Source organism: Ptychodera flava, unplaced genomic scaffold (genome assembly GCF_041260155.1).
Source record: "Ptychodera flava strain L36383 unplaced genomic scaffold, AS_Pfla_20210202 Scaffold_34__1_contigs__length_2629520_pilon, whole genome shotgun sequence".
NCBI lineage: Eukaryota > Metazoa > Hemichordata > Enteropneusta > Ptychoderidae > Ptychodera > Ptychodera flava.
Window position 1 is genome coordinate 2,413,391 of NW_027248356.1, and position 26,895 is coordinate 2,440,285.

General features: G+C 37.8%; 1 protein-coding gene across 1 annotated transcript; it reads left to right on the forward strand.

Annotated features, from left to right (window-relative positions):
* On the forward strand, window positions 1–26,466 carry LOC139127690 (ubiquitin-conjugating enzyme E2 Z-like). The gene is made up of 7 exons (XM_070693590.1): window positions 1–160; window positions 9,565–9,637; window positions 10,419–10,606; window positions 12,888–12,999; window positions 22,209–22,324; window positions 24,702–24,792; window positions 25,338–26,466. The coding sequence occupies exons 1-7, from the start codon at window positions 36–38 to the stop codon at window positions 25,515–25,517; spliced, it is 885 nt and encodes a 294-aa protein (XP_070549691.1). The 5' UTR covers window positions 1–35; the 3' UTR covers window positions 25,518–26,466.
* Window positions 26,467–26,895: the final 429 nt, after the last annotated feature.

Genomic DNA, 26,895 nt, shown 5'->3' on the forward strand with positions numbered 1-26,895 from the left:
GCAGTAAACAAAAACAAGTCAGGCTGACATTCAAGATGGCGGAGGCAGCACTGGAAATGTTGGGAGGGACGTCTGGAGTGACGACCCAGTGGGATCCATTCCAAAGTAAAGATTGGGACAAGGAAGTCCCCACACAACAGTGTATACTTAGAATTAAAAGGTATGATATTTTTATTGGAATTATTTTTATTACTTCAATGCTGTCGCCATCGAAGAATGCGGTGTTTCGATCGTGTGCACTGAGAGTTTATGCTTCCGGTTTCGATAATTTTGACAGGTTTGGTCGAAGTGACTCTACCGTAGCGAAAATTTACAAACGAATTAGAAGATATTGAACTTACCAAGCGATAACTGACATGGAATTTTATTATGTTCATTCGCTGCCATGACACTAGAAATGACAGGGTCTATGACGGGTTTGTGGGAGAGTTCTTGATGTCGTCCTTGTAGTCTGCAGACAAGTTGTTCTTCATGTTTTCAAACTCAAACTGTATATGTTTTATGAAACAGTCGTGATAATTTCTGAAGACGAGGCCAGTATTATAGTGGGTTTTATGTCCATGGTGTAAACGTTGGATCGATCAGGGTGTCCTTTAAAAGTGTGATAATTGACACGGAAGTGGTGGACGTCACCGTGTCATGTCAGTGAAAATGTCAAATTTGAAAATGCAGTCGGTGGTCGTCCGATGCTGACAAAACCAGGTCTTTCAGCAGCGGTAGTTGTACAAAGCTGTTGGCAGGTATAGTGCGTAGATCACAGTGAACAAAAAGACAGTGTTTCGCATGAATCACATTTAAACTACTGAGTTTTTGAGGGTTAGGGATAGAGAACGCAGCCAGGGCCTCTTAGGAAAACCCTTGTTGTTTGTCTGTGAAAGGTTTATAATTATATCCACTGGTCGGTAAGAATGCACCATACACCATGGACGTAAAAATTAGTAATATATGTACGTAAAAAATAGTCTATTTTTTACGTTCATGCTTACACTCGTACAAATGCCACTCTGTGGAAGCAGACTCCACGATGCAAAATGCCAAGTAGAGGTGGTATGTAATTGAGCTTATAGGGAATGACAGACTTCTTGTAGACAAACAATAGCTAGCCATAGAAAGTAAACTCATCCCATATACCCATAGCTCCCTATACCGTCAATGGTAGAATGTAGAAACCATATAGATCAGTCGTTGTCCTTATTCAACCCCTTTCACAACCACGGTTAAGCCCAAACCCAGTTTTACTATAAATTCTGAGTGTGGAAATAGATACTTGGTTTTATGGTGTGGACCTGATTATTGGGATTTTTTGTGGGACGAACAGATTAAAACAAGTTGAAGACTGGAAGATATCACTCTAGATATGAACAGAAAGATTTTATTCCTTTAGCACCTCTAGCTTTCAAGTCACTACTAATTATCAAGACTCCCAATTTTAATGGACCACCTATTTCACTGGTGATTAACAGCTGTAGAGACCATAGTGGTGTCAGAAATCTAGTTCTGTGACACCTTGATGGTAAAAAAACTCCCCGTCTCCAGTCATTCTGTCTCTTAATTGCCAACTATTTCAATAATGAGGATTGTTACACACTATACCACAGTTTACTTGCATCAGGGCGTGTGTGTACCATCAGTATTGATATCAAGGACATTTTCCCATATCTGTGTAATAATGAGCACTCGTGACTCGGATTTTGTTTGTATTTATAAGTGCCAAAAGCTACTGCTATAAACAGACTGAAAATGGTCATCTGCAACCTCTACTACTTCGCAAGAGAAGCGTCCATCAGCATGGAAGATTTCAAACATGATTCTATGAAAAAGCTAATTTTATTGTTTCACTGAATGTTTCTTTCAAAGAGAAATCTCATTGCTGAAGTGTTTGATATCTTTAGGTCACAGTGTTCTTTTATGTTCATGCCAGCTAGCTCTGAAAGGGCTCCAGCTTGATGGATTGCTAGCTCTTGCTCTTTCGTGAAATAATAAAAGGTCAACTTTGTTTCTTTGTCGCTTATACATCTATTTCTACAGAGCAAATAGCTACGCATTTGACAAAGCTGACTATACATGTATGATTTATCCAAGAGACAACACCACTTTTGTTTTGACACATTTAGACCACAGCGTTTATCCCTAACAATAGTTTGTGAAATAATAATAGTTTAAGTTTAACTGTGTTACTGTTGCTTATATTTATACCTGTTTGTAAATAATTTAGCATGGACAATGTAAATTAAAAAATGAGTAGCTACCGGTATGTTCTTTTCTGCCATGGTTTCAGTGAAAGGCTTGAACGAGACATGTTCTGCAAGTACTCGAACCTTTGACCCGTAAACATGTAAACAACTTTACCCAATCAGAATGAGGCTGTGGCAGAAGTAGCTAATCAGAAGCCAATGAGTACAGTGTTGTTGCAAAGGTTGGGGAGTATTATCGGTAAATAATTTTGGCAACCCAGTAACATTGCTGCTGTTCCCTAATCTGATTGCATTGATACACAAAGGGAAACCCCAATAAAATGACTGGGGAACCCCGGTAACATTAATTGGGGTACTGGCCTTTAATAGCAAAATCACTGCATCATTGTACCTATGCCAAACCTGATCACAGATGTTGACACCCGGTACATATTGTTTTGCAAAACTTAAAGAGATCGAAACGTGTCATACTGAGTATCACTCTGTTCTTGTTTTCCGCTTTAACATATTTAACCGTTTGAGCGCTGTAATATTTCCCAGCAAAATATCAGTGTACATAACATTTTACCAATATTTTTGAATTTTTCTGTAATTTTTGAAAATTTTTGACAAAATGGACATAACAATTCAATGGTTTGCAATTTTTGACCCAAATTTTGGGAAAAATCTGAAAAAAAACTTTTCCAGATCTGAAAAAAGTTGCTGGCTATGTCATATTATATGAAGGCAACAAACATTGACTTTGGCACTCAAAGGGTAATAACAGAAACCCATGGTGAGAGTGCATGTGCTTCATACTTGGAGTGCTTGCACTCAGGCTTGCTTACTCCAGTGTTTTGCATCTGTGGAGGATGGCCTTGGACCACACAGCAACCCCTTGTGCAAATGCCCCATGTAGGTTGCACTTGTACTGGTGTTTTGCCCTACTCTTGTATGACAGATACCCAGTATTGTATCACGGCCTTGTCAATACCAGTGACTTTGTGATGTCGAAGTCATCATCCCAGATTATTACTGATAATGTATCAGATTATCAGTGTGCCCTCTGGGGGAGGTGAAAACAATTTTTTTGCGTCAAGTTGAAGAAAACCTGACTAGCTCTGGGTCACTGCATGCATGAAAATGGTTACAAAAATCAGCAGTTGTGAGTATAGCGCCCTCTATGGACATTTGTCTTTCTCGATTCCTGGTACTCTTGTGTTAGTCAATGAGAAGACAATTAAAACAACAATGGTTGCCTCCTTCCCTGTCGATCGGTCGGCAAGATAAGTTAACTATCAGCACGTAGTATCACCGCGGAGACTTATAGAAACGACATATTCAGATATTTTCCCCAAAAACTTCAGGGAAACATGTTCTCTGTGTAAGTTATGAATCTGCTGAGCATTTCTAGTTATCAGCAGGCTTTTCACAGCTATGTCAGTGATGTGTCAGATTACTTGTAATTCAAGGCATCAATCAGGCGGGTTTGGCCTGCGTCCTTGCATGTCAATTCGGCTTAGTTGGCACACTGCTGATTATCCAGCATTGTGGCCTCAGATGTTTTCTTGATCTAAGAATTCCCTGGCATTGCCAAAACAAAATAATACCAATAACATACCCTCCTGACCCATCTTGGGCAGTTTCCTTTTGTCTATAACATCATCCTTAAGGGGTTACATAATTGCCTTAATATCACAGCATGGTCAGGCGATGAGTAAAGAAGAGAAAATCACAAATACATTGTACCTCCGATACACTGCGGTATGATGGGGACAGAAATAGTGCTACATTTTGAATACATGATCTTTCAATGTGGTTCAAAAGCTGTATCAGATAGACCGATGGAAGAATTCAATTTTTTGTTGATACATGCTTTGCAGAATAGAGCAAGAATTTGCAATTTACGTAGAAGAAAACAAAAATAGTGAAAATCACACTAAGAAAGTGGTCAATATTATATATTATTGCCTGAATACCGGTACATGGGTTTATGTGCCCGAGAACAGGTGACAATTTGCCCTACGCCAGGAGGGAAAATTGTCTCCTGCTGCGAGGGCACATAAACCCATGTATTCAGGCAATAATATTTTTATTACATGCCTCTTCAGGCATTTTCATACAATGCTACCGCTATATGACATTTAATTACATGCCAGGCATTTTCATACAATTTTACCATTATTGACCAGCATCAAACAGATTTTAATGAAAGTCAAAAAAGCAGTGCGTGCATGGATATTTTATATTTAGCGTTAAGCATCTACTTTGACGTCGAAAACGTCGAAGGGCTTCACTGGACCAGGTAACCTTGGACACTGGTCAGTACCGCCGGTACATCGTTCACTGGCCCATGAATATCCCGGATGTTCCTATTCAAATCAATGCAATGATTTGCACTCACGTCAAGGCATGTAATAAAGTGTACACTTTGGACTAAAAACCACAGTTTAATCACAGACAGTAGTCTTGCCTGTACTGACTATGTACACATTTGGGGAGATTAAAGCAAGACCAAAGATGGCAACTGATTTACAGTAAACTTCACTCAGAGTCGTTAAACCATCCTGTGAAAACTCATGACATGAGAATACCCATGTGTCTATGTACCGGGCATATCTAAACCAATGCAACCACTATGTGCATTGCATCAGCTCACTTGATATTTTACATTTTTTTTATGACCGGTAACTTTGACCCCAAACCAATTCAACCCGGGTGTTTGCATCAATGACTGTCTCAGTGAGAGCCAACTCGGCTGTGATCCTAGATAACCCTAGTACAACCCAGCTTCCTAATCCAGCTACAAACACAACCCCCAAAGCAGAAGTAGGTTTGGTACGGGTAATTAGGTTGAGGGTACCGGTATATAGGTTAGTGTTACATCTCAGCCCTGTATGAATTAGGACACAGGTTCATTTGACACTTTCCTGGCAAAACGTTTTAAGCAGATTTGGTCAAAGCAGATTTGGTCAAAATTAATTGTGAATCAGTGCCTTAAATTAAGGTTAATACCTTGAAAATTTTTTTTTCAACCAGTCCATCATCAAAAGGGCATTAGCCCAATGACAGGATGAGTTACACATAACCCACTAACCCCTTACGGAGCAATAAGGAGTAAAGTGCCTTGCTCAGGGGCACAACACCGTGCAGAGTATTGAACTCCCCATCCTCCATTGGTGTGGGCCTGCTGGGTCCTGAACTGGGTCTCAAACTCTCCATCCTCTGATCATAAGTCCGTTACCCTAACCAATTAGTCCACGGTATCCATTGGATTGCCCTCATATATCAATGCAGTCATATTAGGGGACATATATGATATTGAGGTTACTAAGCCCTTGAGGTAGAATGCACCTCAATGACATATTCAGATTCTCACATTTTTACCATTCTTTAAAGGTATACTGTCACCTGTTCCAAGTTTGCCACAGTTACCATGGAAAGAGCAAATCTAAACAATCACAGATTTTAAGCGGTTGGCCCTTTTTAGCTTCTATAGACTATAGTCTATAGAAGCTATTGGGATGGTATCCGTCCGGCGTCCATCGTCAGTCTTTTCAGTGTTCTCCCCAGGATTTTGAAATAGGGTGGCGGCTAATTAACATATCATTTGCATATCATTTGCATGATTTTTGCATATGTATCATGGGATCTCTACTTGCAAATGCAACTACACTGAAGACATCTTACTTTTAATACAAGACGCATTTGCTTTACATGATCGGTATTTTTATTAGCATTCTCAAACAGAGGACATCAAAAACTTATGTTGAACTTCTGACATGCCCTGTATAGCATTCCTAAAAGAAAAGACGAAAAGGTCACTTTGTACAATAACAAAAGTATCCCGGACACTTCGATTTTACCCCCAAGTTTTTGCCTCCTTGGGTCTGGTTGTGACACGAAAGTTAATGTAATCTTACCAGCCACAAAAAAATGACACCGCGAATATAATTTTGTAGTTGTTATTTTCGGTTGATAGTGTGGCAATATTTGCCATAAAACGTAAAACGAAGGAATGCGACGATGATTTACAAAACGCTGTAGCTGACATAAACGTAAACAGACATGAAACAAAATGGCCGCCGCCCTGCACGATAGATTCTAGAGAGACATAGCAATTATCAACATTCACAAGTTACGGTGGCATTTGAAACTTAAAAATAACTTTCTAGAATAGGAGACCTACATTTGTTCCCCTGAAAGGATGAGAGATATCAGAAACCACGCCGAACCGAACGATATCTCTGCGTTCTCACTTTGAACTGTTAGTTAGTACTCTCCAGTTCTCTCCTCCAGTCATACAGTGCTCGGATCGGCACGAGCGCCCTCGAAACACACCGATCAATTTTGACAATACACGACGCAAGGTTTTGACGAAAGACATTTATCGAACCGATCTGACATTTAGTTTATTAAAATCGCGAAAAAAATCTCAAGACAACGAGTCCCATGACAGGACGAATGAATAAAACTCAAAACACGTCTCGAACGAAAAGTCTTTGAAGTACTTTACCCGTACCCTTACCGCCATCCTTGTCACCCCCAGGCCAAGTAATCAGCGTTGCCGCTGGCCGCGCGCCCGGTGACAACGTCTTTTATTGAACGTCTTTTACTTACGTCAGTAAACGGTTTACACCATCAAATTGCGTTTATAACACCTTCAAAATTAAGATTCTTTGAAATTGAACTTGACAAAACGAAGTGTAAACGTGATAATTAGGGCCTACAGAACGTAAACAAAAAAGAGGACAATGAACAGGACGTTCAAACAATGAATGTCGGTGAAAATGAAAAGATTTTACAAAGAACGGGGCCGTGATCACAGAGTGGCGGGCCAAGTGGTAAGCGTGGCGGCCTTGATTAAAGCGTGGCGGGTGTGGCCGTAAGCGTGGCGGCACCGCCGCGCTATTTGTCCGCTGGGGAGAACACTGCTTTTATGTATGTATGTATGTATGTATGTATGTATGTATGTATGTATGTATGTATGTATGTATGTATGTACCGGTATGTATGTCCGTTTGTGAGGCGTCCGTCCACTCAAATATCTTGAGAACCGCAGTACTTACTGATTTGATATTTGTTGTGTAGATGAAAAGTGTGATTTTGAGAAACTATTTTTTTTAATTTTTTGATATTGTGAAAATAGGCAAATTGAAAATAGGCAAATTAATGCCAAAAAAGGTGTTTTTGGTAAAAATCTTCTTCTTCATAACCGCTGGTCAGACAGCTTTGTTATTTGGTGTACAGGTCCCTAGGGTAACCCAACTTAGATTTGTTCAAACTGTGATGAAATATGCAAATGTGTATTTTTAAGGAATTTATTTGTCATTATTGGTCAAAACTTGACTTACATTGTATGTAATTCTTGTACTGTATAAACCCTATCAATTCACCCAGAAAAAAAAATAATTAATATGATTTTAAATAATTGAATTAGGAAATCATCAAAGCCAAAATAATTTTAGTGTAGAATTATCAGAAAGTTCAACTTTTTTTGACAGTTCATAGTGAAATGCTTACCATCTTGGAGGATTAAAACATGTAAAGGCAACTTTCCTGAATCCCAACTTTGACATATTCTGAACCGTCATTTATTGTGCCCTGTATGTTATCTAAAAGAAATTGCTCAAAATAGTCAATAGAGATAGAGATAGAGAAAGTTCTAATTTCCATTTATGGTTGACTTGGTAAGGATAAAATAAAATTACTTTTTGAGGAAAAAAATAGAGTGGTCAATTAAAAGAGTGGTCAAAGTGATAGTGTTTTTATGGTAAAGCTGGGCTGTAAGATTCCTCATGTGCTATTTATAGCAATTATGCAATCTGTGTAATCAGTGCAATGAAAGTTACATGATTCCTTATAATGCTTTTGATGACCTTGAACTTCTTAAGTTTCAAAACATTTGTCTCTTCAGTGTGCTTTCTCTGAGTATGTACAGTCTCAACTTTAATATAATCACAGATATCCACCTTCTTCATCAATACATGTGTCACAAAAGGTTATTCTCTCTCTACATAACACGGCAGAGCTCTGTCACTGTTGAGTTGCTTATTCTTTCAAAACCGCTGGTCAGATAGCTTTAATATTTGGTTTACATGTCCCTAGGATGACCTAAGTGAGATAATTTCATATAGTCAGGAAATACTTAATTTTGTATCCATGTCTATAGTAGCTTCAGTGACTTAGGCCCTATGTTTTAAAAACAGCACCCTCACATGGGCATTTTGTATACCAAAGAACGCCTCTTTGACCATATATGGGCATATTTAGATTACAGGTGACTGTATACCTTTAATGATCTAGCATTTGTGGGGGCTCATTTTAAAGCTCTTGGGGTGCAAAAGTGTGCCAAGATCTTAGTGTTTTATAAATCAAAAAAAAAAAAATTTTCACATAGAGTTAACACAGAAATGACGGGCATTATGAAATTCTAATATAAGTGAAAGTGATGTGCTCTTGGATTGTCCCAGTACTTTGCATTGTGGGTAAAATTTTCTGTGCTATTGAGTTGCACCAGTACAGAGTACTTGGCATTATGGGTAAACTGTTCTGTGTACATTTGAATGTTAAGTGTGAAGGATAAACATCAAAACTGTCAGGAGTAAAACTTGCCTTGGTGCATGTAGAGAACATTGAAATGAATTTTGGTGAAATGTACAGGATAGAGGTACATTAGCTTGGTTAGGGATATTCCAATGCATTGTGGGTAATGTACCTTGAAAGTAGTGGATTGCCTAAAGTTTGTAGGACATTGCAATGCATAATGCATATATTTACCCTGTACAGGACAAATCTAAGTATTGCTAGTGAACTCAGTCTTGTCCTGTTGTGTCATGGTGTTGCATTGTTGGTAAACTTTGTAGTGTGATAATCCAGATGTAGTCGTATAGCTTGGTGTATGTTTCAAAAAAAAAAACTCTGTCGTGAGTTTTTCAGACAGTGAGGTCAAATTACTTACAGCAGTATATGGAGTTGATTAAGGCTTACCTTGACATGATTTTCCCAGCTAAAACACATACAACTGTGATGATGTTCACTCACTGTAGATGATACCACAAATATGTGTACTACCGTAAACTTCTTTTGACATGTACATTAGCTTGTACGCTGATTTTAAATGATTTGACTTTGAAGGGTGTCAGAAGTACATTTCAATGCAGTTCTCCCATTTATGCTTTTTTATGTTCTATGCATACTAACCACATCACTTCCAGTCCTTCGTATTTAATCTCAGTTCCATCTCATCTTTAATACCGGTATGCTTTATCAAGTCACACAGATACCTTTTGTCTTGTGTCATACAGACGATACCCTTGGATAATGTAACTCGAGTTTATAGACTATATCAATAATTGTTTTCTAAATTCTGTTTGTTTCTTTGTATCAGGGACATAATGAGTATATACAATGAGCCACCACCAGGCATGTGTGTAGTTCCTGATAAAGACGATATCACAAAGGTCAGTCATACAATTTATCTAATCACCCTCCATGTCACTGAAACTTAATATCTTGTCAAGTACCCTACCACTGGTCATAAAATCAATTCTTGTTTGTAATTATTCCATTAGCAATAATCACAAATTACTTCTAAGCAACAATTTTGCTTTTGATTTGTTGTGGTACATACACATACCTTAGAAGCATAAAGTGCGTTTCACCTACCAATAGGTACCGCAACTCGGCATATGAGACCGACACAATCCACGTACAAAACACATGTTTAGCTTGGGGATCAAAGACACATTTCAAAGCCACCGACTCGTCGATTAATTACAGTAAAACAGCATTGGGCAGCCGCTGTCTAGACTGAGAGATAAACAGTTGACTAGACTTGATCTACAATGTAAATGTTTCTTTACAATTTCAGCAAAGAGTTCAAGAGGTGATAGTATTCTCAACAGAAACTAACTAAAAAGCCACACGTAGATCAAGTGTATCTCTCAATCTAGACAGAGCAGCTGCCCCATGCTGGTTTACTGTAATTAATCAATGAGTCGATGACTTTCAAATGCGTCGTGATACCCAAGCTTATCGTTTGTTTCGTACATGGATTTTGTCTGTCTCAAACGCTGAGTTGCGGTACCTAGGTGAAATGCACTGTATATATAATGAGAAGACAAAAGCGTTCTTTTCTTTGTACCATTCCCTGCGAATGATATTATAATTTCTGATACAGAGAAATTCCATGATTTGTATTATGTATACATGTAATGCCACTTACTTCTGTTTCATTTAAAGGTGCATGCGCTTATTACGGGACCCTTTGACACCCCTTATGAGGGTGGTTTCTTCCACTTCCTTATTAGGTTTCCTCCAGATTATCCAATCAGACCCCCAAGAGTCAAGTTAATTACCACAGGCGATGGTAAAGTTCTGTTTTATCCAAACCTCTATCGAAATGGCAAAGTCTGTCTTAGTATTCTAGGGTAAGTTGCATGTCCTTCTTTATCTTGCTGCAGTTCCATAGCCCTGCCACTCCCTGGCTGGTTGAGTGGATGCAGTGGGGGCTATGGTTCAGTCGATTGGAAAAGTGCACAGTTGTGCGCACTGAAAATCATGCATGGAGAAAGTGAGCGTTTTACTTGCAATTCTCCAGAAAAAATAATAATTGGGAGTTGGGTGCATCTACCGCCTACCTATAGAAAGATGCCTACATAGATGTGCATTTTCCTCTTGGTCTAGTCAAGTTTTCGTATTTCACTGGGCGGCTGCCATGGAAAAATCCGCCATCATGGATATTAAACTGTTGACCTATGACATCACATTCTAACATTGGGATCTCAGCAAAAACAGCATGTGTTCTCGGGTGATACTTTGTTTAGTAAGCAAACTTCAGCGCCAGAATCAAATCAACTCTCTGACAACATTTTTTCCACACTTTAATAGATGTAAACCTGTTTTGTTGAGATCCCGTTGTTAGAATGTGGCGGCATAGGTTAATGGTTTAATATCCATGATGGTGGATTTTACCACGGCAGCTGCCCAATGAAATATGAAAAAGTGACTAAACCGAGAGGAAAATGGACATCTACCGGTACGTAGGTATCCTTCTGTAGGTACGCCCTAGATGCACCCTGACTCTGGGTTATGTTTTTTTAGCTACTATAGACTATAGTCTATAGAAGCTATTGGGATGGGTATCCGTCCGGCGTCCGTCGTCAGTCTGTATGTATGTATCTATGTATGTCCGTTTGTGAGGCGTCCGTCCACTCAAATATCTTGAGAACCGCAGTACTTACTGATTTGATATTTGCTGTGTAGATGAAAAATAGGATTTTCAGAAATTTTTTTTTTAATTTTTTGATATTGTTGAAAATATGCAAATTAGTACCAAAAAAGGCATTTTTGGTAAAAAATTCCTTCTTGATAACCACTGGTCAGACAGCTTTGTATTTGGTATACAGGTCCCTAGGGATAACCCAACTTAGGTTTATTAAAATTGTGATGAAATATGCAAATCTGTATTTTTACGGAATTTTTTTTCCATTTTTGGTGAGGCCATCCTGAAATGAGCTATCAAAGATATCCACCTTCATCACTACATGTGTCACAAAAGGTCATTCTCTACATAACGCAGCAGAGCTCTGTCAACTGTTGAGTCACTTGTTTTTTCAAAACCGCTGGTCAGACAGCTTTAATATTTGGTTTACAAGTCCCCAGGATGACCTTAGTGAGAAAATTTCATACAGTCACGTATCCATGTCTATAGTAGCTTCAGGGACTTGGCCCTATGTTTAGCTGATATTTGGTTTTGTATACCGGTATAAATACCAAAAAGAGCTTATATGATGAGTCGGTGGCGTCTGTATGTCTGTATATTTGTGGGTATGTATGTAAGGCTCCCATATCGCCAGAGCTACCATCGCAGTATTTGGTGTACAGGTAGACGCAGGGGTTGAGATGAGAATTTGTTCAAATGAACACATTAGTATCAAAAATGTGCAAATGTCTTTTTTTTCTGGAGAATTGCAAGAAAAAAGCTCACTTTCTTTGTGCATGATTTTCAGCACACGACTGTGCACTTTTCAAATAGACTGAACTGTAGCCCCACTTCCCCACTCAACCAGCCCGGGAGAAGCAGGGCTACGAAACCACAGCAAACATTACCAAGCATCTGTACTTTTTGTCTGGCTGCTATCAACTTTTCATATCTTTAAGGTCTCTTTGGTTTCATTCATACCCATTTTTCTACTTTTATATGATGGCATTGTTTGGGCTCAGTGTCAGTGTTTGATAAATATTTGACAAAGCATGTACACAGTAGGCAGTCAAATGATTGACTATGAAACGGAAATGCTACACAGAATCCAATAATGTACTGTTTGGTAGTTACATACACATATAAATTATGTATACATTGACTTTGTCACACACACATACATACATACATGTACATTCATACATACCGGTACATACCGATAAATATTCATACATACATACATACATACATGCATGCATGCATACCAGTACATACGTACATGTACATACATACCGGTACATGCATGCATACATGCATGCAATGCTTGCATGCATACATAAATACACCTGTTCCTCTTTGTATGAACATATATATGCCAGTACAGAGAGAGAGAGAGAGAGAGAGAGAGAGAGAGAGAGAGAGAGAGAGAGAGCAAATGTACTGTAAATATTGACTCAGTAATTAGAAATACAGATTTATTTCATAATATATTTTATTATACGTGACAGAACCTGGTCAGGGCCAGCATGGAGTCCAGCACAAAGTTTATCCAGTGTTCTTATATCAATACAGTCATTAATGAATGAAAAACCCTACCACAATGAACCAGGCTTTGAACAAGTAAGTGTTTACTAAAAGTTTTTACTTTTGATTTAGTGTCTACTATCTTTCGTTAATAAAAAAATAAATCATACTTTAAAAGGCATGTAGCAGAAACTCTTAATGGTGTTTCACAAGCTTTGTTTTGTTCAACAAAAAGTTCCTGTTCTCCCTAAAGCGTGTTAAGTAGCTTGCCAACACAATGTCTATATGTGAAGAATGTGCTGCTAATGATATCTATGAAGTCTACCCATATACAGGCTGAGTTGACAAATTGGAAATTGTATCTGAACCTGCTTTGAGTAGAACAAGAAAAGTAGTTGATATAGAAAAGAAAATGGTGGAAAGTCATCAGATGTTACAGCTACTAACAAGGACAACAAAAAGCAAGTGTACAACAAGTATGCTAGCAATCAATCTTGCATAAAGTCTGTCTTCAAAGTGCTCATCTCAATCTCTGGTACTTTCAAAAGTACACTGTAGATGCGTGAAATGCTAATTAACACTGTCAATCTTTTCTTTCAAATGAAATGTTTATCAATCTTTATCAATACATTTTCGATTGTAAAACATTGATAATAAAGTGGTGCCTTTATGAAAGTTACTCCTTCAGTCAAAGAGTGGGACTCTGAATGGCGCCCCCAGTGGCAGATTTGTATATTCCTTTTGGTACTTCAGAACAGGCGTAACATGGCAAAGAGCTTATTTGTAAACCAACAGAAAGAGTGTTTTAGTAAAACGGTACTGACAATTGAACTGAAGTATGGGCATTAGTTTTAAAAAGGCTAAAACTTATTGTTCAAACACCACCATTTGAAAAAGTGTGGCTCACTTAAGGGGGAGACCCACATTCACAGACACTTTTCTTTAACCTGATTTTTCACCATGAAAATGAATCTTTAACCCGACATGTACGGTAGTATATGTTTGGGTAGCTCAACAATTGAAGATTGTAAAAATTGTAAGAATATTTCAAAACCTGTTTGCTTATGTTTGCTTTGCTCAAAAATGTGTGTTTTTGAGTTTTTTTCACTTAAAAAAGTATAAGTACGAGAGGGTGATGGCCATTGGTAAGTCGTTTACTGCAATCGATAGCAGGGTAAGGTGTGTAAAAAAACTGTGTCTTGGATTTTTGATACTCCGCTTTATTTTTGCACAATTAGCCTTGAAAGTGAGAAGTGGTGGATTCTGAATAAATTAACGGCTTTTGTCCACGTTTGTCACGATATCTTTTGTTTTTGGAACATTATCGGAATTCTGAGACACAGTTTTGTAGAAACAGTCACTAACTACAACCTGTGCAAAGATAAGGCTAATCCGTCAATGCGGCGCCAAGTTACACTCTCCAGAAGTTGCGATACATTGCCAAAAACGGAACGGAGTAAATCGCAGAAATGTGTATGCGACCCTTGGAGTCGCACAAAGTCAGCTAAAATTCCGGTTCGCTCACATTTTCGGTGGAAATTCCCAGCCCATAATGAAGTACAGGACTTTTTACACAATTGTCTGAATTTGTGGTATGAATGAAATGATACATGACGTGAAAATTGGAAGAAAATGAACACTGAAACGGCCAGTTCGCGGCGTAAGCGTTAGGCTTTATTTACACAACTGTCATTCCAGCTAAATCTGGGGATAATCTTCTTGCTAAATACAAACTAGCGTATTAACTGTGCACTGTAGTGTACCAGTTAAAATTTGATTAGCAAGCGAAGAAATGGCTGGCTGCGTATATACTTCGTAAAATTTATGTGATTTTGCATGCCAAGTCCGATGACATTGTGTTTTCCTCTCTTTTGGTTGTGCAATCGTCACTGCGTTTTCAGCTTCGTGCCCGGAGAGAGACACGTGACAGGAATTTACAATGTGGTACATACCGACAAAGACGAAGTTCATTCAGACGCCGTGTTGCGTACGTTAGCTTTTACGTTCGGTACTGCATCTTAAAGTACGACCACAGTCCGCCTTGAACATGGCATGGAGCTAAAACCGGACCGCTACATGAACGCGTTTCTGACCTCAGAAGCACCAGTGCCTGGCTAACTTTTGTGTTGTGCCAGGTTAGAACCCATCGTTAGGCTAAACTAAATGTAACACCTGACAATATTATGGCACACAGTCCATGTAGCCGACAATGAGATGCAAATGATATGCGGTCAAGGTCTCCTCAACTAACTTTCAGCTGGTTCTTCACTTTCTACTATTTTTATAGTATTTTTACAAAGGCACAGACTTATTCTACCTGCACTTAAAACTGATAGTGATTTTGCACCTCATTCTTTACTATTTTCATAGTTTTTTGTAGCCGGTAACAGACACTTCATGTTCGTGTCGGCTACATGGACGATCTGCCCAACATATGGTATCTAAAACGATTTCCTAAAAGTAAGATAAAAAGTTGGCGAAAAACTGAAATAAATCGATTCTGACACGAAACTTGAACAATTCTAAAAGCAACTTGTTTTGGCTTCGCGAGTACCATGGAGGCGATTACCTAAAACAGATGTGAATCTGTGACCACGCTGATATTAAACTGAATGCGTCATTCTAAAATCGCGAAGGTCGGATTTTGTACAAGTAATGAAATGCGTGAACTTCAGTCAAACAGTTGAATATCGCGTTGGCTGATATGTGGAAATGAGCATTCGTCGTTCTCCGGTGGCGACTGTCCGTTAAACTACTATAATAACGACGACAGACAAACCAGCAGCACGCTGCTTTTCAGCGTGATTGAGTTTATCCACAGGAAAAAGTAGTTGCTGATTCGAAAAAAGCACGTTCATGGTTGTTTAATTTTTTTCAAGTTCATGGAAATTATTCTATCATTTTCAATTTTGGTTTCTTTAAATTTACCGCATAAGTTTATAATTACCTAATAACAATTAAATCGCAATGATTTTAAAGCTATACTGACATGAATTTGTGCTGTAAAATATCGCATACTTTTCAATCGAGATTGATTTCGACCCTGGACTTCGACTCACTTCATGAGCAGTTCGCCAATAAAAGTTCAGTTGATCGAGACAAATTATGCTCTATGATTAGCTCCGGTACAGATTGAAAAACAAATGCTGGATCAACATTGTGTTTACACTGTAAATCACGGCATCATTCTAATGTAATATAGCAAAACTTTGCGTGCATTACCCACATCACGCGGCGTACCCTCTGTACTCGCATAGAATTTACTAAGAATAAGCTCACGTTTCCAAACCGGGCAGAGCAGACACCGGCGCGATTTTCTCGTTATAAAATTTCGAACTATTGGCATATTTCTATTAAATTTCTACTGAGAGGAATGTTGCTCGCCCAACTGTCGAAACAAAAAGACGTCGCAACCATTTTCACAAAAAAGATAGAAAACTTGTGGTGACGTACAGGAACGTAATCTTCATTGCATGCTTTAAACCGTAACGTAAGCGGGAACAGTTTTGGTTGCCGGACTTCACTGGGTATTTGCAGACATTAAAAAATCATCTGACATTTTTATCGTCAGTCGCAATTAGTTCGGAGCGGGATCAATTTTGAATGTCGGACTTCATTAGGTGCAGACAAACATGTAAACTGTTATCAGAAAAAGACGTAATTTTTGGATTTTCGGAGTAGCCTAGTTTGATTAGGGCGGGGTCAGTTTTGAATGTCAGACTATTCTTGACCGCGGAGTTACGTCACTTTCACCTCACGCACCGAGTGAGGTGAATTGAGATTTGACTATACAGGACAGTGAACAATGCAAAAATTATGTGACAAAGGACGGAACTTAGTGTTTATCATTGACATAATGTTGAAACTTTGAATACTGGTGTAAAGGTTGAAAAATCCACACTTCAATATTTTGTTCTCACAGCAGTGTGACGCAAAAATGACGTTAAAAACCGCAAGTTCCCGGATGTCCGCGGTCAAGAATACTTTGCATTGAGTCCACGTCATTTGTTAGCGGACACAAATGTACGTTTTGGTTTTCGGCGGCGATTAATTTTGAATGCTGGACTTTATTTAGCAAACATGTAAAGACAAAGACCTACTATTTGGATTTTCGGCCGTTATTTGTTTTATACGGGAACAGTTTTATTAAATAAGTGTCATAGGAAAACGAGGTAAAAATAACGTAAACTACAATGAGCAGCCTCTCTGTTGTGCGCAAGATGTATCACAAGTTTTTGTTCGAAGCTCAGTTTAGTGTTGAATGAGTATAAAGCGTTCTGCGTTACAGTCCTCGCTTGCGACCATTTCCAGTTTACACCATTTCAACGCATCGGAAACTGGAGTTTTAAGCCTGACTGTAACTCTGACAATTTTAACTGTTCTCTCATTCCCGGCCATATGCTTGATATTTCGCTTTGTGGACCATATCTTTTGCAATCGACGGCCGGCTACCTTCAGCATGTTTAGTAGCCGCGACATACTTGTACTTCCTGCCGGCAGCTGGGAAGAAGACTGACGCATGCGCACTCCTCCGGATGGAATTAACGTAATCTGCTTACGCTCTTGAGATAGCCTTGACTAATCTGGAAACCGTTAAGACATAAGAAAAACACGGCACTCGAACTGACCTACAATGTTCATTTTTACCTTCTCGTGTCTATTTATAGACAGAGAAGGTATTAGAGTTGAAAACCAATATGCTGCTGTCAAGAACTTCCGTCTGTCAAGACTTCCGTCTGTCAAGATCCGTTGACGGCATGCCATCGTGATGGGTCATATCATAAACTGGTGGGGATGTTCATGGCTCAGGTTGAGGTGTGGGAGAACGATTTTGAGCTATGACAAAAATCAAAAGGGACTTAGCGGCATAGCCACAGTGTTAAGCCTTTCTCCAAGGTTTCTTAGTTGACTACAATCTATTACAGACTACTGAGCTGACGTTAGGGGTACTCACTTTGTGTTTGCTCACTCTGTGAGCGCTAGTGTTTGGTACTGAGTTGCGTGGATATCCCCTCATGGCCTCACGTGATCTGGGCCTGTTGCATAATCTGCAGAGATGATCATATGCCTCCGAGTCTGAAAACTGTCATTGTGTAAGCCTGTCGGCATTTTCTTGCATTTTTTCTCATTTAATTTTGCAAAATATCGGCGAGTACCTCAATATTTCAAGATAACCCTTTCTTCCCAATCGTTTCCTGGAGTTTCAGAGTCATATGAACGAAAATGAGTGAAAGTTTTAGACAGGAAAATCGGACGTCGGCCATGTTCAATGTTTACAGTACAATCAGAAGTTTACGTGGAGGAATTAACCAACAAACACAGGAGTGTTCATGATGCCCGCCCTCTAGAGGCAGACCCTCCTATATGAAGTACCACATTTGATGCTTGTGGAAAGCTTGACCACACAATGGAGCATTTAAACTTTTAGAAAATGACAAACTGAATAAGAAGGTATTCAGAAAATGTCAAATACTGAGGAAAAATGCGCAAATATTCAAAATAAACAGGTTAACTGATTGGTCAGCTATAAAAAACAATGAAAATGTTTATGATCAAAAGTTTTTGAGATGCGCACATTTTAACAAATACAGAAATTATTAACATTATAAATATAAGACCAAACTATTTTTTCAGGGATGGGACAGGTTGGAAATGAGGGTGAGAGACAAAGGCACTCCTATTGCTGCATGTGGATGCAGCCACACCATTTCATTTACAGCATACTTATTCACTGTGTTGTGTTCAAGTTCCATATTGTACTGACTGTCATACAAGGATAACATAAGCAAATCAAATCAAATTAGAAAAGGATCAATGCTGTTGTGTGGATTTTGCTGAACATGGCTGATATTTCGCCCTATATATTTGGTATCCAGCAAAGGCATATTTTGATGTAAAGTCAAAATGAACACTACATTGCTGACAATATATTTTACCGTTTCTGCATGAACTTTTTTTTTTTAAATTATAGTATTAGTACTTCAAACAGATTGACAGTTATCGTGATGTCAACCCATAATTTTACATCACAAAGACTGCCAATTCTGCCAATTTTTTTTGTTTTTCAGTCATTTTATAAATTTTGCATTGCACAAGATGATTGAACAAATTGCAATGTTTGAATTTGTAAACTCAAAGAATAAAAATCCTTTGGTCACAAATTAAATTATTTTTTGAAAAGAAATTTACTCTTAAACACTTTTAGCATATATTCTTTACACGGTCATGTATTTCAAGGAAAATATGGCTATTAAAAACAGTAATTTCTTCACTTTCATTTTTTTTCAATACTATGACAATTATCAGCCATGAGGTTATACAAACACAAGACCAGATAGGCGTTTTTCATCATTTCCACAGGACTCTTTGGAAAATCCATTAAAAACAGTTAAAAGTGACTGGAAATGATCACTTGGTATACATTTAATTTACAGATGCCAGGTTGTGTATTTCACATGCACTCAGGTCAGTAAGGAAGTGCGTCATTACTATTTTGGACTGTTAATTCTTATTCTGAATTGTTTAACTTTTTCCACATTGAACTATCTTTAGGCAGTTTATACAGTAGCTTAGAATTTTTTTGATTGATGTATTTAATCATCTTTTGGGTTCTTTGGGTCCATATCCCACCTCATGCCCCTACATCATCAACTATTTACCAACAACTCCATGCCAACCAACCAATTACCTGACCTGGCCACACATTAGAGAAGGTACAGCGTCATTGACGGTATTTTTGTTAAAATTTAACTCATTTCCGAGTATGTTATGGTTTCAAACTTATCGTCCACTCAAAGGCCATATTAGACAGATTCAAAATTCACCATAAGACAAAAAATGACCAAAATCACTCAAGGAAGGTGGGTCTCCCCCTTAACCCTTTGAGCACCAAAGTCAATTTTTGTCACCTTTATAAAATGTAACCCAGTCAATTTTCGTTCGATTTTTGCCAAATTTTGATACAGAACTCTAGCCAATGAAACTTTATGTAAATTTGTTCCCAAATTATCGAACAACTACAGAAAAATTCATAAAAATTTGTAAAATGTTGTACTCAAATTTTGGTGGAAAAAATTACAGCACTCAAAGGGTTAAATCTGTGTCCAATACTTTGACAGAACATTGACAATATTTTAGAATGCAAAAGTCAGGTTTAACTAATCTTAATTGCATATTGTTTGATATGCAACATTTGTATGGTTTATTGTATTATGTGGCCACTCACACAGTGGATCTCAGACTCTTATGAATTTCAAAATTTCCAGACATATGAATTTCAAAATTTCAAGTTATAGTTACAATCCATAGAGATCAGACCAAAGTAAATACCAGGGTATGTCAAGGTTTATTCATATACTGTCCCTAGTTCCATAACAATGATTATCTATTAAGGGGGAGACCCACATTCGCAGACACTTTTCTTTAATCTGATTTTTCACCATTAAAATGAATCTTTAACCCGACATGTAGTATATGTTTGGGTAGCTCGACAATTGAAGATTATAAATATTGTAAGAATATTTCAAAACCTGTTTGCGTGTGTATGTTTAGCTCAAAAATGTGTGTTTTTGAGTTTTTTCACTTAAAAAAGTGTAAGTAGAGAGGGTGATGGCCATTGGTGAGCCGTTTACTGCAATCGATAGCAGGGTAAGGTGTGTAAAAAACCGTGTCTTGGATTTTTGATACTCCGCTTTGTTTTTGCACAATTAGCCTTGAAAGTGAGAAGTGGTGGATTCTGAATAAATTAACGGCTTTTGTCCACGTTTGTCACGATATCTTTTGTTTTTGGAACATTATCGGAATTCTGAGACACGGTTTGTAGAAAACAGTCATTAACTACAACCTGTGCAAAGATAAGGCTAATCCGTCAACGCGGCGCCAAGTTACACTCTCCAGAAGTTGCGATACATTGCCAAAAACGGAACGGAGTAAATCGCAGAAATGTGTATGCGACCCTTGAGTCGCACAAAGTCAGCTAAAATTCCGGTTTGCTCACATTTTCGGTGGAAATTCGCTGCCCATAATGAAGTACAGGACTTTTGACACAATTGTCTGAATTTGTGGTATGAATGAAATGATACATGACGTGAAAATTGGAAGAAAATGAACACTGAAACGGCCAGTTCGCGGCGTAAGCGTTAGGCTTTATTTACACAACTGTCATTCGGAGTTAAATCTGGGGATAATCTTCTTGCTAAATACAAACTAGCTTATTAAGTGTACACTGTGGTGTACCGGTTAAAATCTGATTATCAAACGAAGAAATGGCCAGCTGCGTATATATTTTGTAAAATTATGTGATTTTGCATGCCAAGTCCGATGACATCTGTGTTTTCCTTTTTTGGTTGCGCAATCGTCACGCGTTTTCAGCTTCCTGCCCGGAGAGAGACAGGTGACAATGAATTACAATGTGGATTTTCTGAGTAGCCTAGCTTGATAGGGCGGGGTCAGTTTTGAATGTCAGACTATACTTTGCATTGAGTCCACGTCATTCATGTCATTTGTTAGCGGACACAAATGTACGTTTTGGTTTTCGGCGGCGATTAATTTTGAATGCTGGACTTTATTTAGCAAACATGTAAAGACAAAGACCTACTATTTGGATTTTCGGCTGTTATTTGTTTTGTACGGGAACAGTTTTATTAAATACGTGTTGTAGGAAAACGAGGTAAAAATAACGTAAACTACAATGAGCAGCCTCTCTGTTGTGCGCAAGATGTATCACCAGTTTTTGTTCGAAGCTCAGTTTAGTGTTGAATGAGTAAGCGTTCTGCGTTACATTCCTCGCTTGCGACAATTTCCAGTTTACACCTTTTCAACGCATTGGAAACTGGAGTTTTAAGCCTGACTGTAACTCTGACAATTTCAACTGTTATCTCATTCCCGGTCATATGCTTGATATTTCGCTTATGTGGACCATGCTTTTGCAATCGACGGCTACCTGCAGCATGTTCAGTAGCCACGACATACTTCCTGCCGCCAGCTGGGAAGAAGACTGACGCATGCGCACTCCTCCGGACGGAATTAACGTAATCTACTTACGCTCTTGAGATAGCCTTGACTAATCTGGATACCGTTAAGACATAAGAAAACACCGGCACCGCGAACTGGCCTACAATGCTTATTTTTGTTAAAATCTTACTCATTTCCGAGTATGTTATGGTTTCAAACTTATCGTCCACTCAAAGGCCATATTAGACAGATTCAAAATTTACCATAAAACGAAAAATGACCAAAATCACTAAAGGAAGGTGGGTCTACCCCTTAACAGCCATTAATCATTGACTCTTAAACTTTGTTTCTAGGAGAGACAGAGTGGTGATGCACAGAGATATAATGACTGTATCAGACATGAAACGATACGGGTAGCGGTTTGTGAAATGTTAGAAAATACCTCAGACAAAGTTCCAGATGAACTTAGGTAAGTAAAGTCATTGCAGTTACTGCACAGTCCCATCTTAGTTTTGAAAACATTTACCACAGCGTTAGTAGAAAGAGTGGAGAAAAAAATGAATGCTTTTTTCAGGTACCGTACAGTCATCCAATCATCTATAGTCATCTCTTCTATTTGATTGTTTGAGGGCGCTGTTTACCTCAAACAGTGGTGTTCATATAGTTCTTACTAGACGGTAGACAGTGACTTGTGCTGCTATGGCTGTTATTTTGTTTATGAAACAGTGGGAAGTTAGTGCAGCTCAACTGTTTTGTAGCTCAAATTTGGTATACCAATGTGAGGTTATCGCATAAGCTAAAGTTGGCTGCGTCTGTATGTACCGTATGTGTGTACGTATAGTATGTCCGTCAACATCAAAAACTCGCAAACTGCTGCACTTTTCAGCTTGGTATTTGGTGTGTTTGATGCATCCTGGGCTATAGATAGGATTTTGTTCAAATTGAGTCTGCATTTTCCAAAATTATGCAAATGAGCTTAAAAATGTGAAAATGGTCAAGAATTAATAACTCAAGAACTGCTGTTTTGATTGCTTTGAAATTAGAGTGCAAGTACCTTAGGAGAACCCTATACAGTTTTATGAATATTGTGGAGATATCTTGAATTTTGTAATTTTGCTGAATTTTTTGGTTATTTTCTCGTTTTAAGTAAACACTTTTCTTCTCTGAAACGGCCAGCCAAATCACTCTAAAATTTGGGTTGGATGTTTGCAAGGATGTTACTCTTCTAATTTGTTGAAATTATGACAAAATTGGGAAAATTACTATTTTGGGGCAATTTTTGTCATTTTGGTCAAAAAATCTTAAAGTGTATTTTCTTTTTAAAGCCCCTGCACAGACACCTTTTATATTTGGTACACAGATGTCCAGAGATGACAATAGTTAGATATGTGGAAATTGTCCTGAAGTATACAAATTTGTATTTTTATGACAATTTTGTCATTTTTGGTCAAGAAAACTTGTTCTCAAAATTTGCAATTTGGTATAAAAGTCCCAAAGGGATGTTATTAAATAAATTTTCTGCTCAAAGTGTTGGGAAACCCCAAATTTGTATATTTTAGTGTAATTTTCTCAGTTTGTGACCTTAAATGACCTACACCACCTAGGATATGTTGTGAGACAGTTTTGAAGGCTGTGAACATAATTTTGTCATATTTGGTATCAATTTGTAGGAAAATTTGATCGAGAAAACAAAGCTAGGTGCATTTTTCATTGCGGACCAATTTTTGCAATTTTCTATGTTAGACACACAAGGACTGGTGAGAAATTTGGATCCAGGATAATTCCAGCTGTTGTAATAATCCCCCCCACAGTGGAACGCATTGCACTATCTGTAACTAACTTAAGTGCCGTTTATCTGCTCTACTTTTAGAATGATAGCACTCATAGCATTAATTAAAAAATCCCAAAGGTTGTAAATAGTCAGTACCAAGGGGTGGAGCATTTGATATCAGGAGGGGGTAGGGTCTGGAAGATTGATGACGTAGCATTACTTTTTTACCAGATCCCTTGTACACTTTTCCCCCACTCCCACCTTTTCTTTTTATCAAGCCTTCTCTGGCTATGTTTTGTTGTTGACATTTTAAAGATGACCTCCAGTACTAAGTTGGAGACCTTATTTGCTTTTGTCATTCTTGTTTTTCTGGTTTAAGGAATGTCTACAGCTTTCCCGGCACATACTGACTTGGTTAGACTGTTGTAACAGAGTCACTATGTGCCGGGAAAGTTGTAGAAATTCCATGAATAAATTAATTTCGCCTTGAAAAGTTCTTGTAAGTGAAATTGAGCCATGAAATGCGGGAAAGCAAAGTGAATAAACAAGAAACGTAATCAGCATTTGCCAAGAAGCTACAAACATATGGATCCAACAATTTGCCAAATCTTTTGCAAAGGACTTTCATGTTTAGAAACAGCATCGTTCAAGAAGTGTTGTCGCCACGAACTGATGATGGTTATACCGGTCATAGACAAAGCACAGTAGCCAATAATGGTGACACACTCACTGCAATTATTGTGAGTAACACTTATTGAATGTTGCCTGAGAAAGTCTGTTTCATTTTTAGAAATGAATATTTATGATGCATATCTATTTGTTATAATTATTGATAGTATATTTACAATGTACGGTATATAGTTTTCAAAATTATCAATAGTTTCAACTTGAAGGAAATAAATGTGATATTTTCAAGGCAAAAGAGGCCAACCACTACCGTACATAAAGAGAGTCATTTAAATCTCTTTGCCAGCAGACGACCGAAGCAATGAAAATTCGGGTAACAGATTTCAAATCTATGTGTGCATTATTGTTGTTTTCATGACTCTAATAGATATTTTGTTATGTGTTTCAGAGTTGTTATGGAGAAATCATTTCCAGAATTTTATGATTATTACACATCAACTGTCAATGACAGGTTGTATCTATCAGGGCAAACAATGCAGGTATGTATACAATGCTAATTAGCATATTGTAGTTGGCATTGAATCTTCTTTGAACAGGAACTTGCCCTATAAAAGCCGGATTATCGTAAATCTATGCAAATGTAAAAAGGCCACGCTACTGATTGGACGTACCCTGTTTTGTCCCAGAATCCCATAATTTTGCCATGTTTCAGGTGTTTATTATCATTGAACCTTCCATGTGAATGTATAGCGACTAAACTTGAGTCGAAAAATAAACTGAAAAAATGTTCTGTCTTTTGTTAGAGAACGCATATCTGTTTCAGAATGTTTTCCCTGTTTGACCATTTAACCCCTCTTTGCATATGAAAGTGCCCATCATGATTATTCAATTTTATACGGTCTAAGCAATGCTATGAGAATTCAAAAACTCAGTGTATGTAAATGACTGTGTCATCAGTAATCCTCTATTGTGCACCCATGGTCCTGTAACTTCCCTTTTAATGACCTTTAGCACTGTCTCTTCTCTGGGGAAGTAAATGCTAGATTCTCTAAAAGTTAAACTTTATTGTACATTTTCTCTTCAGGATCCGTTTGGTGAAAAAAGAGGTCGCTTTGAATATGCAACATTAAAAACAAGACTGGAAGTAATCAAGAAAAAGATAGAAGAGAAATTAGGAGATAAATTATCTGATTTAGACAGCGATATGAGCACATCAGATACAGAAACTAATATTGATACAAATACCAATCAATCAATTAGCTGATTAGTCTATCAATCAATCAGATGTTAAAATATGTCTTTGAATGTAAATAGTCATAATAATTATCAGAGAAGAAGGCAGATAACTTACCATTATGATGGTAGGTGTCTGTTTGTAGTTCATGATGTGAACTGTTTGCAAAATGGCAAAATATAATGACCCTTCCAAGTTTTGTGTTATGGTTTTATCGCAGGGTATGTTTTGCTAAGTTGTCATGACAGATTGTCTGTGTATCTGTAGACATGGAATGACGCCCGGTGTACAGCTAAGGTGACTGACTGTGGTAGCCAATGTAAAATGTTAACAGAATGCATACCATGGCACTATACATTATGACAGATTTATTTAGAATTCAATCAAGAGAGTTTGTATCATATTGTGTCCCATGTTTTCTGCTGATGTGCAGCTGGCTCAGAAGGTTATATCTGATTGGTGGATTGTCACTATTCACAGCAACTTGGGGAGTCTATTGTGTATAATTCAATGATAACAGTCTTTCACATGCTAACCTAGATAAAGTTGTACATGCCTCTACACAGAAACAGTCACTTAAAATTCTGTTTAAATTTCCCTCAAGTAAACTTTAAAATTATTCTATTTAAAAATTTATAAAAATAGGGTAAATGTGCAAATTTAAGTAAAAGGGAAACAAACTACTCATGTTTACCAATCTATCAAATTCAAAGCGACCACTTTTTCTAAGATAACCTTGTGGAGAAACTTAAATTTTTGATTTTCTTCACTACCATAACGTAGAAAGTTGATATACTCTACAAGCTTCCAGACAAGTCTTACATTCAGCAGATCAGTCAAGTATTGTAAAAAAGTGAGTTTGAATATCTGTCCCTAAGAATCTCTCTACATTAAAGCCTCATTATACCTGTGTTCCATGTTTTTCACATGCTAATCAACAATAAAACCTCTGTGCACTTGAAATATAGTGGGTCCAATCTTATCATTATAATCTGCTTCTGTTCAGGGTTCTTTATTAAATATAGAAAATACTTAAGATAATATTGAACTGTAATATGGCTTTATGTAAAGGTGTTATTCTCCATGTTTGCTCAAAACTCACCTGTGATAATCTGTAAAGAAGGGTGATCACCATGTGCAACAAAGCTGGACAAATGTACGCTGAAATGTCAGATGCTTCACTCCATCAAGCTTCAGCATGCATTACTTTCCAGGATAACGGTTGACGTAATCATTTATAATTTACTGCAATGATTCACACTGAATGTGAGTTGAAGGAATGACTTGTGGAAATTCTACAAAATATCAACATAGAGGTTGAAACCTATGTGAATTCCAAAGAATATTAAAGGTATACTGTCACCTGTCTAATTTTGCTTCAGTTACCATGGAAAGAGAAAATCTAACC

Coding starts and splice junctions, on each gene's coding strand:
- LOC139127690 (XM_070693590.1), top strand. CDS start 36: ATGGCGGAGGCAGCACTGGAAATGTTGGGAGGGACGTCTGGAGTGACG. Junction 161..9,564: donor TGTATACTTAGAATTAAAAG/GTATGATATTTT, acceptor TCTTTGTATCAG/GGACATAATGAGTATATACA. Junction 22,325..24,701: donor AAAGTTCCAGATGAACTTAG/GTAAGTAAAGTC, acceptor TATGTGTTTCAG/AGTTGTTATGGAGAAATCAT.